General features: G+C 41.6%; 2 protein-coding genes across 2 annotated transcripts; both read right to left on the bottom strand.

Annotated features, from left to right (window-relative positions):
• Positions 1–433: 433 nt before the first annotated feature.
• LOC139130320 (carbohydrate sulfotransferase 1-like) lies at positions 434–1,699 on the bottom strand. Its single transcript, XM_070696076.1, has one exon. The coding sequence runs from the start codon at positions 1,697–1,699 to the stop codon at positions 434–436; it is 1,266 nt and encodes a 421-aa protein (XP_070552177.1).
• Positions 1,700–4,464: 2,765 nt separating this feature from the next.
• Positions 4,465–11,393, bottom strand: LOC139129488 (carbohydrate sulfotransferase 3-like). The gene is made up of 2 exons (XM_070695123.1): positions 11,313–11,393; positions 4,465–6,730 (listed from the first exon to the last, which is right to left on the bottom strand). Exon 2 carries the CDS (start codon positions 6,608–6,610, stop codon positions 5,399–5,401), a length of 1,212 nt encoding a protein of 403 aa, XP_070551224.1. The 5' UTR covers positions 6,611–6,730; positions 11,313–11,393; the 3' UTR covers positions 4,465–5,398.
• Between the last annotated feature and the right edge of the window lie 3,700 nt (positions 11,394–15,093).

Raw genomic sequence — 15,093 nt, 5'->3', positions numbered from 1 at the left:
TTGATGGGACCCGTTCTCTCAGTTAGCTTTTGCTTCTCTCCCTCGAGGCCTCGCTCGTTTTTTTTTTCCTCAAAATATGAAAAAATGAAAAATTCAATAATAATCAAGTGGTATTTTGGAACTCATAACAGACTCACAGGCACCAAGAGCAAATGAACCCGCCATGAACATGATAAGTCAGTTTTCATCCTTTGAGACACACTGTCCGAGGCTTTACCGTTGACTCATCTGACAGCCATTGGCACAAAATGAAGCCGTTTTCGTGAAGAATGCAGATCTAAATCTTCACATTTTTATAAAACTGTTATGTCAATATACATCTGAATACATATTAATTGCCTGACACGTTAAACATGTGCATTCGGGCAACCCTATTCTTTGACGTCGTTTCCCGCTTGATGACGATTTTTTCTTCGCCAATGATGACGAAAAGTCAAAATACTTTGAAGTTTTGGATATCTCGAAGTTGATCTTCACTTTCCACAAGCTCGTAGCCCAGCCTTTCCATGACGTCACCACAGACAGCCTGTATTGCAATGACGTCATCATAATAAATACCATTCCTCCACGCGTGCACGACGGTGGTTGAATTTCTGCGCGTCTCCATGTTGTTGTCTGTGGCGCCCTCGTTCGACTGCGTGTGTTTTTGTACGGCTGTCCTGACACTCTCGTCAATATCGACGCCAACAAATTTATAAATATCCTCAACAATTCCCAGTGTATCCATGGCAACGTCTTCGTGTCTTAAAAGACTTATCCTTCCTCTCAGCCACTCAGGCGGGTCTTCGATAACTCGCAAGTTTTCTCGGAACCTCGCGCAGTCGTAGTTGACGTTCTCTGGTGAAAGGTTGTTCAGATTCGCGCCAGGCGGCCCTACCAGTTGTAAGTTCAACAGGCTTTCGTTCCGCCTCCGTGGCGGAAATTTCAAGGTTCGTCGCGACAGCGCCACCGCGCGCGGATCTCGAACAAGGAAAATTATCTTCAAGTTGTAGTTATGGGTAGTCACAAGCCTCTCCAAAAGTGCAACGCTGGTCAGTCGGATGACTTTGATGGCGATGTGATTGTAGAGTTGACACAGAACACTGAAGTCTTCGGCCTCCCTTCCGGTGCAGTCATTCTCGCTTCCACAGAAAAGACGTATGACCTTGCTGTTGAAAACGCCTATTTTCCAACTCATAAAGTTGCTGTAGACGAAGTAATTTGGGAAGTAGCACCCGTACAGATTCTGTAGGATCTCTACAGCGCATGCGTCGATCAGACTTTTTGGTATGGCGCCACTGCGCGCCATGAGGTGCACAGCACGAATCGGTTCAAAGATGTACATGATGTCGGGGTGTACGTTCAAAAACTGCCCGAGGAAAGTGGATCCGTACCTAGCCTTTCCCACCAACAGAATCTTTACTCCTGATTCCGCAGACGATTCGTTTAAATCAGCCGCTTGTTCGCCCGTCGGTCGCAGAGGTCTCGACGCCTCGCGGAGATCTAGATCGCCATGGACGGCCGAAGAGTCGTCGCTGCCGTTCGAATTCCATGGGGTGATACCATGAATCTGAGAAGGATGCCTACCAGCGATAGCTGAACCCTGGCCAGTGTAGGGGCACTCACATGGCATCCACGACATGAAGAGCAGCTTCGCTGTGACCAGGAGATAAGCTGCGCTGATGAAAATCGTGATTGCAGGCAACCTTGTCCGTAGCATGATTGGCGATGTCCATAGAGGCTGGGCTCTTCGATTGTTTTCATGCCAGCTGTGACACGTGACAATAAATATTTGACGTTCGATATAAATATTGCCGGCATCGAACTGGACTGTTCCGCACAATCTACAGAAATATAAAGCGATTGTGATGGCAATACGTACTAACTCAGAGACGACAAACAGACAGGCCAGCTTCAATCATGTGGAAATTCTGCCATTACCGCACAGTATGCCGAAAATGGTTCATACAGAAAAATGGAAATATAAAATTACTTGTCCTGGACAAACTAGCGCGTGAACATTTTTCTCAATGCGGACCACATATTCAGAGTTGCAACAGATGGTGACGCTATTGCGCATGCTCAGTGTCTCACGATTACTGGTTGATGATGACGCGAATGCAGTGTGACTAAAACTAAATCTTTAACTTCGTGTGTTAAAGCTGCATTATATACCTGCTATGTTACGGAAATTAACCTCTGCTCGCGCGATCTAACCCGGCAAGTTGCAGATTTCTTCCAAATTTCGAGTGAACTACAATTACCTCTGAATATAGTCTGTCAACTTGAAGGCAATGTCACCCACCGCGTATTGCACTTTAGTGTCTACCTTGAACATACGCGTATAAGCTTGACGTTGATATTCAGAATGGGAACCGTCTTTAAGGCAGTATTCACGTTTTACAGTCAGTGGAGCCGGCAAAATCTCAGGCTCAGGCTGAAATTATGGGGTGAGTGCAGGGTGGAGGGGTTATTATGTTTATTTTTCCAACCAGGCCCGGTGCCGATAGAGGGAGGGGGTCAATTAATTTTCAAAGATCCATCTTGTTAAAGGAGTTCACGCCTCAAAAATGAATAAACTTTTGTTCAAATTTTCCTCGAGCAAACTTTCAAACATTCTCTTCCCAAATCAAGAATAAAATCCGATTGGGGGGATTTTAATAAAACTAAGAGGGAGAAACATTCATTTAACCCATAAGCTTCAAAATGAGCCCGGACATGAGGTAGGTGAAAAGAACATTTTAAAATGTTGTGAAAGTTTGAGAATCAGAACATGTGTTTCTTAGGCGTGGTGCTTTCAGTTCTTTCATATGTGACGATCCGCGGTTTCATTCTCTGAAGTCAGCACAATTTGCTCTGAATGCAGGTTCATGAATTTGCTGCCGTCATGGTAAGTCTATCCAAGAATTGCTTTATGTGTCATAGCTTTTTCTCGGGATGGGAACGGCCGATTCTTGGCACGACGTGGATGAAGTGAGAAACACCAGAAGTACAAGTTACGAGACTGAGACATGGCTTAGGCTATAGTACATTAATCCGTTGAGTGTTGATATTTTTCGTGCCAAAATTTTAGTACAACATTTTATCAATTTTTCTGTATTTTTTTTTCATTATTTTGGGCCAAATGAACATCACAATTATTGACAACAGTTTTTTTATCAAAATGTTGGCAAAAATCTGAAAAAAATAGGACTGGAATATATTTTATAAAGACAAAAATTGACTTTGGCGCTCAAAGGGTTGAATAAGGGTCCGTAATATCGCAAAACATTCTACTTAATATCTGAAATTTTGGTATCAATTACTTCCATAAATCATTTGGGAAGTATAATGTATGGCTATACATAAATCAGATATCATATTATAAATTCATAATAAGTTTATATAATGTGCCATACCTAATACTGCAAATGGCGATACATAATTATGTAAAAGTTATTTCGAATTTTAGTTCAGTAAACGAAATGGAGCTCTCCTAACCACATCCATCCCTACTCCCGCGAAACCGCGACAACGAGCCTCTTTTGTCATGTGCATGTTACTTAGCAACGGACACTATGTGCCGGTATCAACTTATATGTCACCATTAGGCCATTGAAATTACCGACTATCCTCCCTGTGTCCTGCAGACTGAGAATTGCAAAAGTCGCGCATGTTTTGCGTCTGATGAAGGTAGTGTGTGTCTCGGAAGTGAAAGACGTACATTTTCGCTCCACCTTTCCTCAATGAAACTTACTACCATTATCTTACCAAAAGAAGAATAAATATCATGGGTCAACATGCAAAGTCAAGTACCAGAGAAGCAAATTACGTAACATTTACCGATATTTGAAATTAACACGGTTGGAACTAATTTAGGATAATTGTATCGTCATACTTTGCAAATTTCTCAAAAGTATTAGGTGTCATATAGCTGAATGCTGCCGCAATATCGCAAATTACTCATAAAACACAATTGTGTAATATAAAAAGAAAAGCAGATGAGATAACATTTATAGATTAAATCGACATTACTTCACCATCCAATTATCCCAAATTATTTCCAATCGTGTTAATACCATATGGTCGCCACCCATATGTAAACTCTACGGGGAAATATTAAATTTTTGATTTTCGAAAAGCTAAGACAGAGAAATTTTTTCACACTCTAATAGCTTTGAAGCGAGCCTTCACAAGTGGTAGATCAAAAAAGAAATGGAAAAGGTTGAGATTCCGTGTCCCGGAGGCGCGTTGTAGCTTAAGCGACAATGAACAAAATGTATGAATACATCACTATTCATATATGTTCGATCATTAAGTATATACGCAGGAAATACCACTGTGTCACGTATGGATGACGATAAAAAGGGTTTGGCAAGTATGGTTGAGAGAGAGAGAGAGAGAGAGAGAGAGAGAGAGAGAGAGAGAGAGAGAGAGAGAGAGAGAGAGTACGTGTGCAAGGGTGATCACAGTAATACACCCGTTATCAAATGAATTCTGTAAAGATCCAATTAGTGACAAAATTTATTCATAAAATACACAGGTTTATCCATACGCACAAAAACAGCTGTTCACACTGTCCTATCTAACTCTGTGGAATCTAACTCTGTGGAATATGAGCACATTCTTTGTTTCTCAACTACAATAAAAAACGATACATAGAAATAGAAAACGAGATTCCTGTACAAAGTTTTCTCGCTGGGGGTTGTACGTGTGCTAATGATATTAAAAAAACACTGACTGTACCACATTTCTTTACTTGCAATTGGTCAGTTAATTGGGACTCGCGTACCCATTGTCCATCGCCTTTTTTTATTCTAGAATACGTAATCAAGCGTATATTTATAATTCGATACGGTTGTGACGACAGGAGGTAGAAATAATTGTTTCGAGTTGTTTTTCAAACAAATCCAGGCTTGTTTGCACTTTTTACAAGGAAATTTTTCTAATTAACTTTTAACGAATTTAAAAAATTTCACATAACAAAGCGATTTAGAAATTAATCATAACAAAATTATTTAGAAATCAATTTAAGATCAAGCTCACAGTTACAGTCACATATGAGGATAAAAGAAATACAAGAGTTATTCGACGTTTTCAAATACCTCTTGAAGAACATCATACGGGTGTGGTGTATATATATGTAATTACTTTGAACTTAACATAAAATATTATACATATATATATATATATATATATATATATATATATATATATATATATATATATATATATGATTGTCATGTCATGATTGTCATGATTTACCCTTGAATTTCAACTCTCGAGTGGCTGACTTTATTTTATATGTTTACTGTACAATCCATCATTACGTCGATGTTTACAAGAACACACGTTTTCGCTTGGTTCGCAATTTGACCTTGGGGTCATGGTGTTGGTGGGCATCCTTCGAAAAGCGTTCAACAAAAGTTTTGCTTGATATTTAAACTTCTCCTATCGACGGCTGGGGATTTAATAAAAGCGTGGACATGTCTGTGAGTTCGGATTCCCGGTCGATTAGCTTGTATCCAAGTTTCTGAATGACGTCACCGCAAGCACCTTGCACGAGCTCGACATCGTGTATTCTGAGATCCGATCTCCAGGCTTGCGCGGTTTTCGTGGAGTTTCTCTTCGTGATCATGGAGCCTCTCGTCACTTCTTCTTTGCTCCGGGTGTTGTCAGATATCCACCGCAGTACGTCGTCGGTCGGCGTAACGCCGAACAGTTCGTGAAGATCCAGGGCCTTCTGCGTGACGTTCGCCACGACATCTTCGTATCGCAGTACGGTGATTCTGCTCCTCGCCCTCGCCGTGACGTTCTCCAACACGGCGATGTTGCGCTCCAGCCAGCCGCAGTAGTCGTGCACGTTGGACGGGTGCAGCTCCGTGGTTTTGTCGTTCACCGGCCTCGCGATGCCTAGTTCCTGCAACGTTCTGTAGCTGGAGTAGTGGAACTTGAAATGCTTGCGTGACGAGGCAACGGCCCTCGGATCGCGAACCAGTAGCACCACTTGCAAATCGAAACATTCTCGCTCCAAAAGCGGTACGATGTACCCGAGGTCGTCCACGCGTATACTTTTTATTACCATGACGTCATAATTTGAGCACTCCTGTTTAAGACGTGAAATTGGAACATCTTTGCACTGTCTCCTTGATCGACATATCTTCTGCAAGGCCTTGCTTTCATAGATGGCTAGACCCCACCTTTGAATTTCATACGCGAAGTATGTCAAGAAATCACAATGGTAGAAGCTGTTTACTAATTCTGCCGACATATCCCCGCGATACGTTTCCGGTATCGCATCCATTTTCACCATATCTGGAATCACACGCAGCGGCTCGAACAGGTAGAAAACGTTCGGGTTCTGATTGAAAAGCTCACCAATGAAAGTGGAGCCAGTCCGTGCCTTGGCGGCGAAGAGCACGAGCTTCCGAGGAGTCGACGTCGGACAGGCCGGGTGCTGCTGCTCTGCCGCCGCCTCTCCATCGCTTGCAGCCGTGGCGTTTCCAAACCCGGGCAATATGCCACTCAACGCGTAGCTGCTTGCGTTCACTTGGTACGGCCGAATGTAGGCACCGCTGAAGAGGAACAAACAGGAGGCGACGATTACACATGCCAACAGAAACAGCAGCGGCTTTTTGAAGAATGGCTCCATCTCGACGGTCGCAGTTCCACGTCGTTTGCTGCCGGCCGCTTTCCTTCTAGAGGTCACTGGGAAGTGGCTGCGTCTCGCTGATAAGGTCTCTGTACCCCGTTCTGTGACATCATGTCAAGTCTAAATATAGTAGATAAAAAACATCCAATTAAGAATAACGAGCAGGTACACTGAAATGCATGTATAAATTGAGTACCAGCCTATTGTTAACAGTGAGGTGCCATATACACACAATATTCAACATGCATTGGCCGTGGTAAAAGTCACTGTATCCACCTATATTAGATACTGTCTATGATAGGACACCACATTGTAAATAGTTCCCTGATGACGCAAAGCAGCAATCTCACAATATTAGTTCCCCATGAAGATCTGTGGAGAGATTTTAAAGTATCATGTCTCTTATTAAGGTAATTTTTGTTCCATATGTTTGCGTTTAACTGAGCAGACTCAGCTATACTGCCCCCCCCTGCCCCCCACGCTAATTTTTTCCTGGGCACCAATTTCTGGCCGGCAAACAACACGTTCACCCAACGATCTACGCAACAGCCTAGAGCACGAACGCGCCAGTCTGCTGAAATTTGCTCCGTCAATTTATTGTTTTGATATTGGACTTGGAGCTAGTCTAGGCCATAGTCTGCCCCGCCCCAGGATTTTCAACTCTCTCAATATGTAAATTTATGAAAGACTTCCAAAATCCTTTGAAAGCTATGGTTCTGCCCCCTCCCCCTCGAAAGTTGGTCTGGCAACAGGCTTGCTGAGTTAATTAATTCTACCCGAAGGAAGGAACTGTACACGTAAAGTATTGAATGTGACATTAATATGCATCTCTATGTACACTCATCTCATACAGCGTCACTCAAAATGAGACAAAATGAAAGTTTGTTTGAAACTTTAAATGAACCATCAACATAACTGGCTGTCATAGTGACTGTCAGAGTTTAGCATCACTGTTATTCATGCCTGCTGTTAGATTTTGAAAACACCGTGACGGCAAGTTCTCGATCGGATTCGAACTCGCATCGTACGGCACCCAGTCGCCTAGCGAAGACATCACAGTCAAAAAAAAATATAGACTAAATCGCCACTCATCATAAGAGTGGTTCATCAAACGAGCTATAGTTGTTACAGTTTTTTTTTCTGACTGCGACCGCTCCTCACGCTGTAAAGTTCAGGAAGCACCGCGGGCATGCGGACACACTCGCTATCATACATAGCGGCACACAAACGTTACTAAAGCAGCGATCATATCACTTAATTGTAGAAATACCAAGGAGTATTCTCTTTCTATCATTATGCGTAATTTTTTTTTAAATCAATCCCTACTTAATCATAATAAATATAATTTTATGTCAAGCAAAAAAAAATATGACAAAGAATCTTTGCTAATGCTGGAATACACGGATTTTTTTATTCGTCAGCGTCACCATCAAGACTTCTATCGGGTAAAGAAACACTTTACGCGCTTGTGTTTATTTGTCAACATTTTTTTCTATTTTGTTGCCTGTTTGGTCTCATTTTAAAGCCGGTAGAGTGAAATTGTTGAGTTTTCACCGTCATTTAAGTGAAATCGAAAGCTTAAAGCCGCGATTGCTGAAAATATCATACATTATTTTCATGTGTTTATTTCCAATATAATTGGTTCGTGTACATGTGCTAACTGAAGGACGTGTATATATATATAGAAGATCATGCAAGACAAAAGTATGATGCCATTTACTTTGAATGCACAACACACGATGACCACATTTTAATTTATTGTTGTTATCTTTATTATCTCTGTCACATGATTATTTTTGAAAATGGTGGGAAATCTAAAATGATGACACTTATGACAGTGTTATACGCTTTTTCAGTCTTTAATGGGTCTTATTAGACTTGGTTCAAGTCGGTGAATTTCTAAAAATAAAATCATTTGCAGTAGTTTCTCATGTGTCTCTCCTTTTTTTCCATACAAACCTATTTGGAATTTGGCAGCCAAGGCCAGGTTTTCCTGGCGATTGAACATGTTACCTTTGAGTCTGCGCAGTCGTGAGTTAGTTTCCGCCGGATTCACCGTGATTCCGGGAGAAACTCCCCTGCATAGCGTTCCCCACTCATCGCGTTCACCCCACTCACGCGTTTCACATGAAAACAGAACACAAATCATCGCGTTTACCCCACTCAAACGTTCAAAAATCACAGACTTGAACCAAGTCTAGGGTCTTATGTAAAGAAAACTCTTGGAAAACAGGGGGTATTGTGAGATCGGTTTATCGCACCTTCGCAGCTATTGTACGGTGCAAGGTAGACTTGGTTCAAGTCGGTGAATTTTCAAGAAATATAATAATTCGTAATTTTTTCTCTTGTGTCTATTCTATTTCACACAAACCTATTTGGAATTGAGCAGCCCAGGCCAGGTTTTACTAGCGATTGAACGCGTTACCGTTGAATCTACACAGTATTGACTTCGTTTCTGCTCGATTACATTCCGGGAGAAACTCCCTGTACACCCCGCTCATCACCGTCACCCCACTCAAACATTCACAAATCTCAGACTTGAACCAAGTCTAGGTGCAAGGGTGAAGCGGCCATTTGGAATTTAAAATCTCTTTTAATTTCTGGAATCCGGCAGAAACTAACTCACTCCTGCGCAGACTCAAAGGTAACGAGTTCTATCCGATAGGAAAACCTGACTTGGGCTGCCAAATTTCAGAAAGGTTTGTATGAAAGAGCAGAAACACCAGAGAAACCGATGCAAATTATTTTAGTTTTTGAAAATTCACCGACTTGCATCCATGCTTGAAGCGAATCTACTATCCAAAGTACAATTCCACATTTGATTACACAGTCGGGTCAAATCGCCAACGTCCCGACCGTCACGGACTGAACCACGTGCTCGCATTACTATGGCCAGACGAATCCGATCCATGGAGCCATTCCTGAAATGGCATGAGTACCCGAGAGCACGACGTCATAGCATCGATAACAATCTGTCGGGGGTTGCAGGACCGTGGGCGCACAATGGGGATTACTACAATCTGATTAAAACCAGGTGTAGAGAACGGCCATGAAGTGGCGATATCGTAGCAAGAGAATACCGCGTAACGAAAGACGTCGCCATACTCTACACCTGATTTTGATTTTAAAGCTACATAGGCTGTATCTTTTGGCCATTTTTTCAGAACTTTTGTTTTGTGATTTCCTTACAGTTTCTGCATTGAATCCCTAAACTGTAATTTAATGTCAAGTACAATTTAGGATATCAACATAACCTATATGAGTATAATCTACATTGTTGTTGTTGAAAACAATATTCAAGTCCTGTCTAGAATTCATTTGTAAACAATAAACAATGATCACTACACACACGCAAGCTGTGTTGACAAAAATAATACTCGAAATTTCAGCATGACGAACGGATCAGGGTCAGACACGGTAGTTGATATAAAGGAGCTGAATACTGAAAAACTTGCCACAAGTTACAGCCTATGTCCCTTTAATCAGATTGTGGATTGCTCAATGACGAAACATTTGCATACACTGTGCGGAGTTTTGAATTCTCATGCGACATCGCTTTGACTGTATGATAAATGTGAATAATTATGATGGGCACTTTCGTGACGTATGATGCAAATAGGGGTCAAATGGTCGTACAGAAACACATTTTGAAACGTATGCGTCCTCCGACAAAAAAAAGGAACATTTTTTTCAGTTTATTTTCAACTCAATATTAGTCGCTATATATTCAATGACAATGAATGCCTGGAACATGACAAAATTGTGTGATTCTGAGACCAAACGTGGCAGGTCCGATCATGTAGCTCCCTTGTCCGATCGATAGCGTGGCTTTGTTACACTTGCATAGATGTACGATAATCTGGCTTTTATAGGAGGAGTTGCTGATAAAGGTCGTAGACTATACATGTATTTTTGCGGATTAAAATGTCAGACGGAGGTCAAAACACTTGTTGTGACTGAACGACCCGCAGTGTACCCGCTGTCCTACTCGTTAGCAGCTGACGTCGCTGCCAGTTTGGCATACGATATTGGTTACTGCTTTTGCGGACGTGAAATAGCGTTTATTACAAAAATAGGCTCGCCACGGCGCAAATAATTATCTGCACGAGATGATCGGACAAGCGAAAATTTCGACTTTTCTGTGCGGATGATAACTTTACTATGTTAAAACTTTACTGCTGTACTATGTACGTGGTCACTAATTTCACCTAGTACATAAATTATTATTTCAATCATTATGTAACTTAAATTTATGGAACATGAATAATATCACACCTTTGAATCACGTGTCTCTGATAAGGAGACAATATTTTTATCAACTTCGCAAGCATGGTGATTGACATGCACCATTGAAATGTCGTTGGAGACGATTTCAATGTCAGCGCCGGATTTTACTGCCAGCATGTCGTCCTCGATCCGACTGGGAGTGTATGCAGCACTGCCGTTGATTCAGTGACAGGCAATAGGGGCGAAGTACACAGATAACTCTTCTAATGTTTGGTTCTAATCAATTTCTACGTAACCATGGAGGTGGAAAGAACTACCATCATTACGTAACCAATGTTGCAGAAACCGGTTTTAAAATTCAGCGCTCTCCGATATTTATGAATATTCAACAGGCGTGGTTGTAAAATCTTGAGACCGAAAATCGCGCGATAATTTCAAGCGGCGGGCTGGGGAGTAAATGAAATCGAAGCCTTACCTTTACCAGGCGGAGAAATTACGTCCAACGATTTTCCGACGTTGCATGTTTCCGAACAATCAAACCGCTGTCTTTATTTGTCTGTATACAAAGCCCATCAAGCGATTCGTTGTAACAGCAACGGATTTGAGCGCTGCCTTATTTACATTGCTACAACATCTGTGACGATCGCTACACCATGGTGCTACCTATGGCTACATCAAACATCTGTAATTAAAGTCACGCTGACCTTTGGCATGTACGCGAAGAAGCTGTGTCAACACGTGTACACTTCCATGCTTCTATGGTAACCGTAGTGTTTTGTCACAAATGACTGGAATTTTACAAAAAGCACCGCCGGAGAAAGAAAATGCATAAAGATTGCATATGATTGCTACTGCTTAATTTTTTCACTGCAACTGGCCACACCCTTTGAGACCATACACCCAGCCTCTGATTATTATCGTTACAGCATTGGTACCATGGATTACCCTGCTCTCGATTGACCTCATTTAAGGTTTATTATAATATGCCGTTCATACACAGGCCATTGAAACGCCTCTGAAACGGTTCTGGGCCAATACTGACACAGAAAGTTATGTGTGGACACTCCGAAGTGGTTCTGAAGCGTTTCAGATTTGAGACGGTTTAGTCGGCCTGACCAGAGCCGTTGTAAGGATTAACTCTATCCGCAAATCGCTGTGTGGACAGACTGAGCCGCTTCAGAAGCGTTTCAAACGCCCTCACGCGACAGGTATTTGTAACATAAAACAAACAACAACCAACATACAATATTCACTTTCGCATTGGCTGCCGAACACAGTACTACATCTCGCGGTATACTGGTCCGACGAAGAGATAAGCTTGCTACCAAAAACCCTATCAATTCGACCAGAAAAAAAATAATTACGATTTGAAAAACGTCGAATTAATAGGAAATTAAAACTGCCGAAATAATTTAGTGGTCGAATTTAATTTGGAACGACGAGGATGAAATTTAAGCGAGACATGTTTGCCATGTTGAGACTGCTTCAAAGCATGGACTGTGAAATTTTGTGAGGTCGACAAATTAGGTAAAAAAAAACCTCAAACGCACGTTGGTGTCACATCAAAATCAAAGTGGCCGCGATTACAGACGGAACAATCTGTGACACTGCCACCGGCCGCTCGACGGACGACACGTAAGTTGACATCGTGTGCCAGCCCTTGGAAATATATTGTAACTCCTTGACAGGCAGATGAGATAGTCTTATGGCGTTTGATGCATTGAAAGTTTGTAAAAATAATAAAAATGACATCACAGATCATAAGAAACGTGGTGTTGAAGATAATAGTTTTTAGAGAAGACTATGACGACCATATTTCTGTAAGTATTATCTAACTTTAGAAAACTAACATCTGAAGATTTACTTCAACCAACACTTTTGGATTTGTTCTACTCTTTATTAAAAGATTAGTCGAATTTCTGGAAAGTAGGTGTACCTTTTCGATGTCTGTGTATCGTCTACACCGAAGTCATATCCGAAAGAGTATAGTCAGTTCGCGACAGCGTAAACCTCTCTCTCCCTCTCTCTCTCTCTCCGGCATTTCAATGTTTTATATTGTCGACATTTATATATCAGTCTGAAGTTTCAGGTCACTGCTCAATGCAAGTAGTTGATGTCAATTTTTCCGTATCGGGCATGGTCTCTATCGTCACTCTAATCGTTAGTGTTTTCCTGTTATATTCGACATCATCAGACTCAAAACACAACGTGAACAACGCTGATAATATATTGCATCTTTCGTATCGAAAAACGGTAAAGTTCGTAACTGGTGACATGTCACGGCCTGGAGAAAGTTCATCACCATCGATCGAATGTCCGTGGTGCTTTTGCTTCCAAATAGACATATTGAAATGCACAGGAACTTCGCGGTATTATATGAATTTTACCGTGAAGAAAGTCTGTGACTTTAAACTGGCCGTACAACCAACAATAAACATGGCGGAGCAATGATACCGACTTCAGAGACTTCGATTTATTTTTCATTGCGACCTCGACCGCTGGTGAGAGCGAGTCGTCTAATTTTTCCCACTGGCTATTTGGCTTTGAATTTTCAATTGCCATCATGTGCTAGGTTAAAGCTAAAAACAAGACGGGCGTTCTCTGTGAATCAATAAGCCTTTTGAATATGAAAAAATCGGACATCTGAACCTCAACACGCAGCTTGAAACTTGTTCTCCGAATCAGGACAGGGACATCGGCCCGGGACATCGGTGAGGCCGGATTTCACGTAGTAGCTATTGAAACCGACAGCTCGTTCCTTGTAAGAAACCATGCGATGTACGCTCCCTTGGGCCGTGGAATTTCGCCGTATCGCCTCTACAGACTACTACCGTCTCTTACCTAACCATGCTATTAAACAATCACACGATAGTTCAGTAACATAATAATATATCTTCATTAAGCTACCGATCATCGACCGTCGAACACTTCGAAAACAATGGTCGCGGTCACGGATTCAAGGACGTTCACAAGAAAAAACTATCAATAAGTGGCGCGCAGAATTATTTTTACTGGTTTTGAGAACTTCTAAAATAACTTGTAATCTGCATATCTTCGCACATCGAACCGATATTGTATACCTATCACCGTCGAAGTTTATGTCTTTCACTGTAGAGTTCTTTTCATCCAAAACACATATCCAGAAGAGTCCCACAGAGCGGTCAAATGAAAAGATATGTGCTCCAAACGAATAATTTCATTCGTTTGGAGCACATATCCTTTCATTTGACCGCACGAAAGAATGAAAATCAACAGCACACCCTGGACGTGATTTAAAACAATAGCGCTTGTGAATAGGACTATTCTATTTGAGTAAAAAGTGCCGTTTTTCTCGCAATTTTAGCAACTGTAACGACCCTTTATTCTTTAATACCTTTCCATAATTGAATTAAACTAGGTTTAGGGCTTATACACACAGTGTACACTGATGTACAGAACTTTAAAAAGTATTCTGCTGGGAACGAGCAGGGGTTTACACTCTAATGGGCGCAGTAAAACAATGGTCACGTATGTAGGTTCAAGGACGTTCACGGGGAGACACGATGGCAAATAGTGCAGTGTCGTAAAATTGCTTAGACTAGTTTTAAGAACGGTACAATATCTGGTCATCGGTGTACCGCTACCTGTGAATCGAAACGACAAGTGTAGACCTATAGCTTCGAAATTTTATGGGAGAGACACCACGACTGAGACCGACAGTAGCACAACAAACTATTCCCAATTGTGCGTCCGTGTTTAATACAGACATCTCTGTAGGTGATTCTGGTTTCTCAATCGAATCAAAAGTCCGACATTGACAAAATTGACATAAAATAATCCGAAAAAGTTATGTTTTATTCAACTAACTGATTCATTATCTTTGATATCCCCTAAGCTACATGTAAGGGAGCGTTCAGTTTTTACGGCTGGGGGGGGGGCGGCAAAATCTTGTCGCCGGAGTTCAAAAAAATATAGACCCCCCCTGCATTTTTCGTGAAAAAAAGATGACCCCCCCTTTGTCAGACGAAAAAAATTGATGACCCCCCCCCCCCCCCCCCCGCTTAAAAATAACTAAAACCCATATGTCAAATTTATCCGCATGGTTTGGATTTGAAATCCGGTACGCCGCGCACTTTATTCGTGTAGCAGAGATGCCAGTGCACAAACTTCTCAGCCACATCCATTGAAACGTCTGTTAATTAGGACGACTGTAAGGCAATTTTTAACTTCATTTCCATAGACAACTCATGTCCATGGACATTATATAAAGTGAACTT

The sequence above is a fragment of the Ptychodera flava genome, chromosome 3 (assembly GCF_041260155.1).
Source record: "Ptychodera flava strain L36383 chromosome 3, AS_Pfla_20210202, whole genome shotgun sequence".
NCBI lineage: Eukaryota > Metazoa > Hemichordata > Enteropneusta > Ptychoderidae > Ptychodera > Ptychodera flava.
Note: the sequence above shows the minus strand (reverse complement) of the source record. Positions and strands in the feature narration are given on the sequence as shown.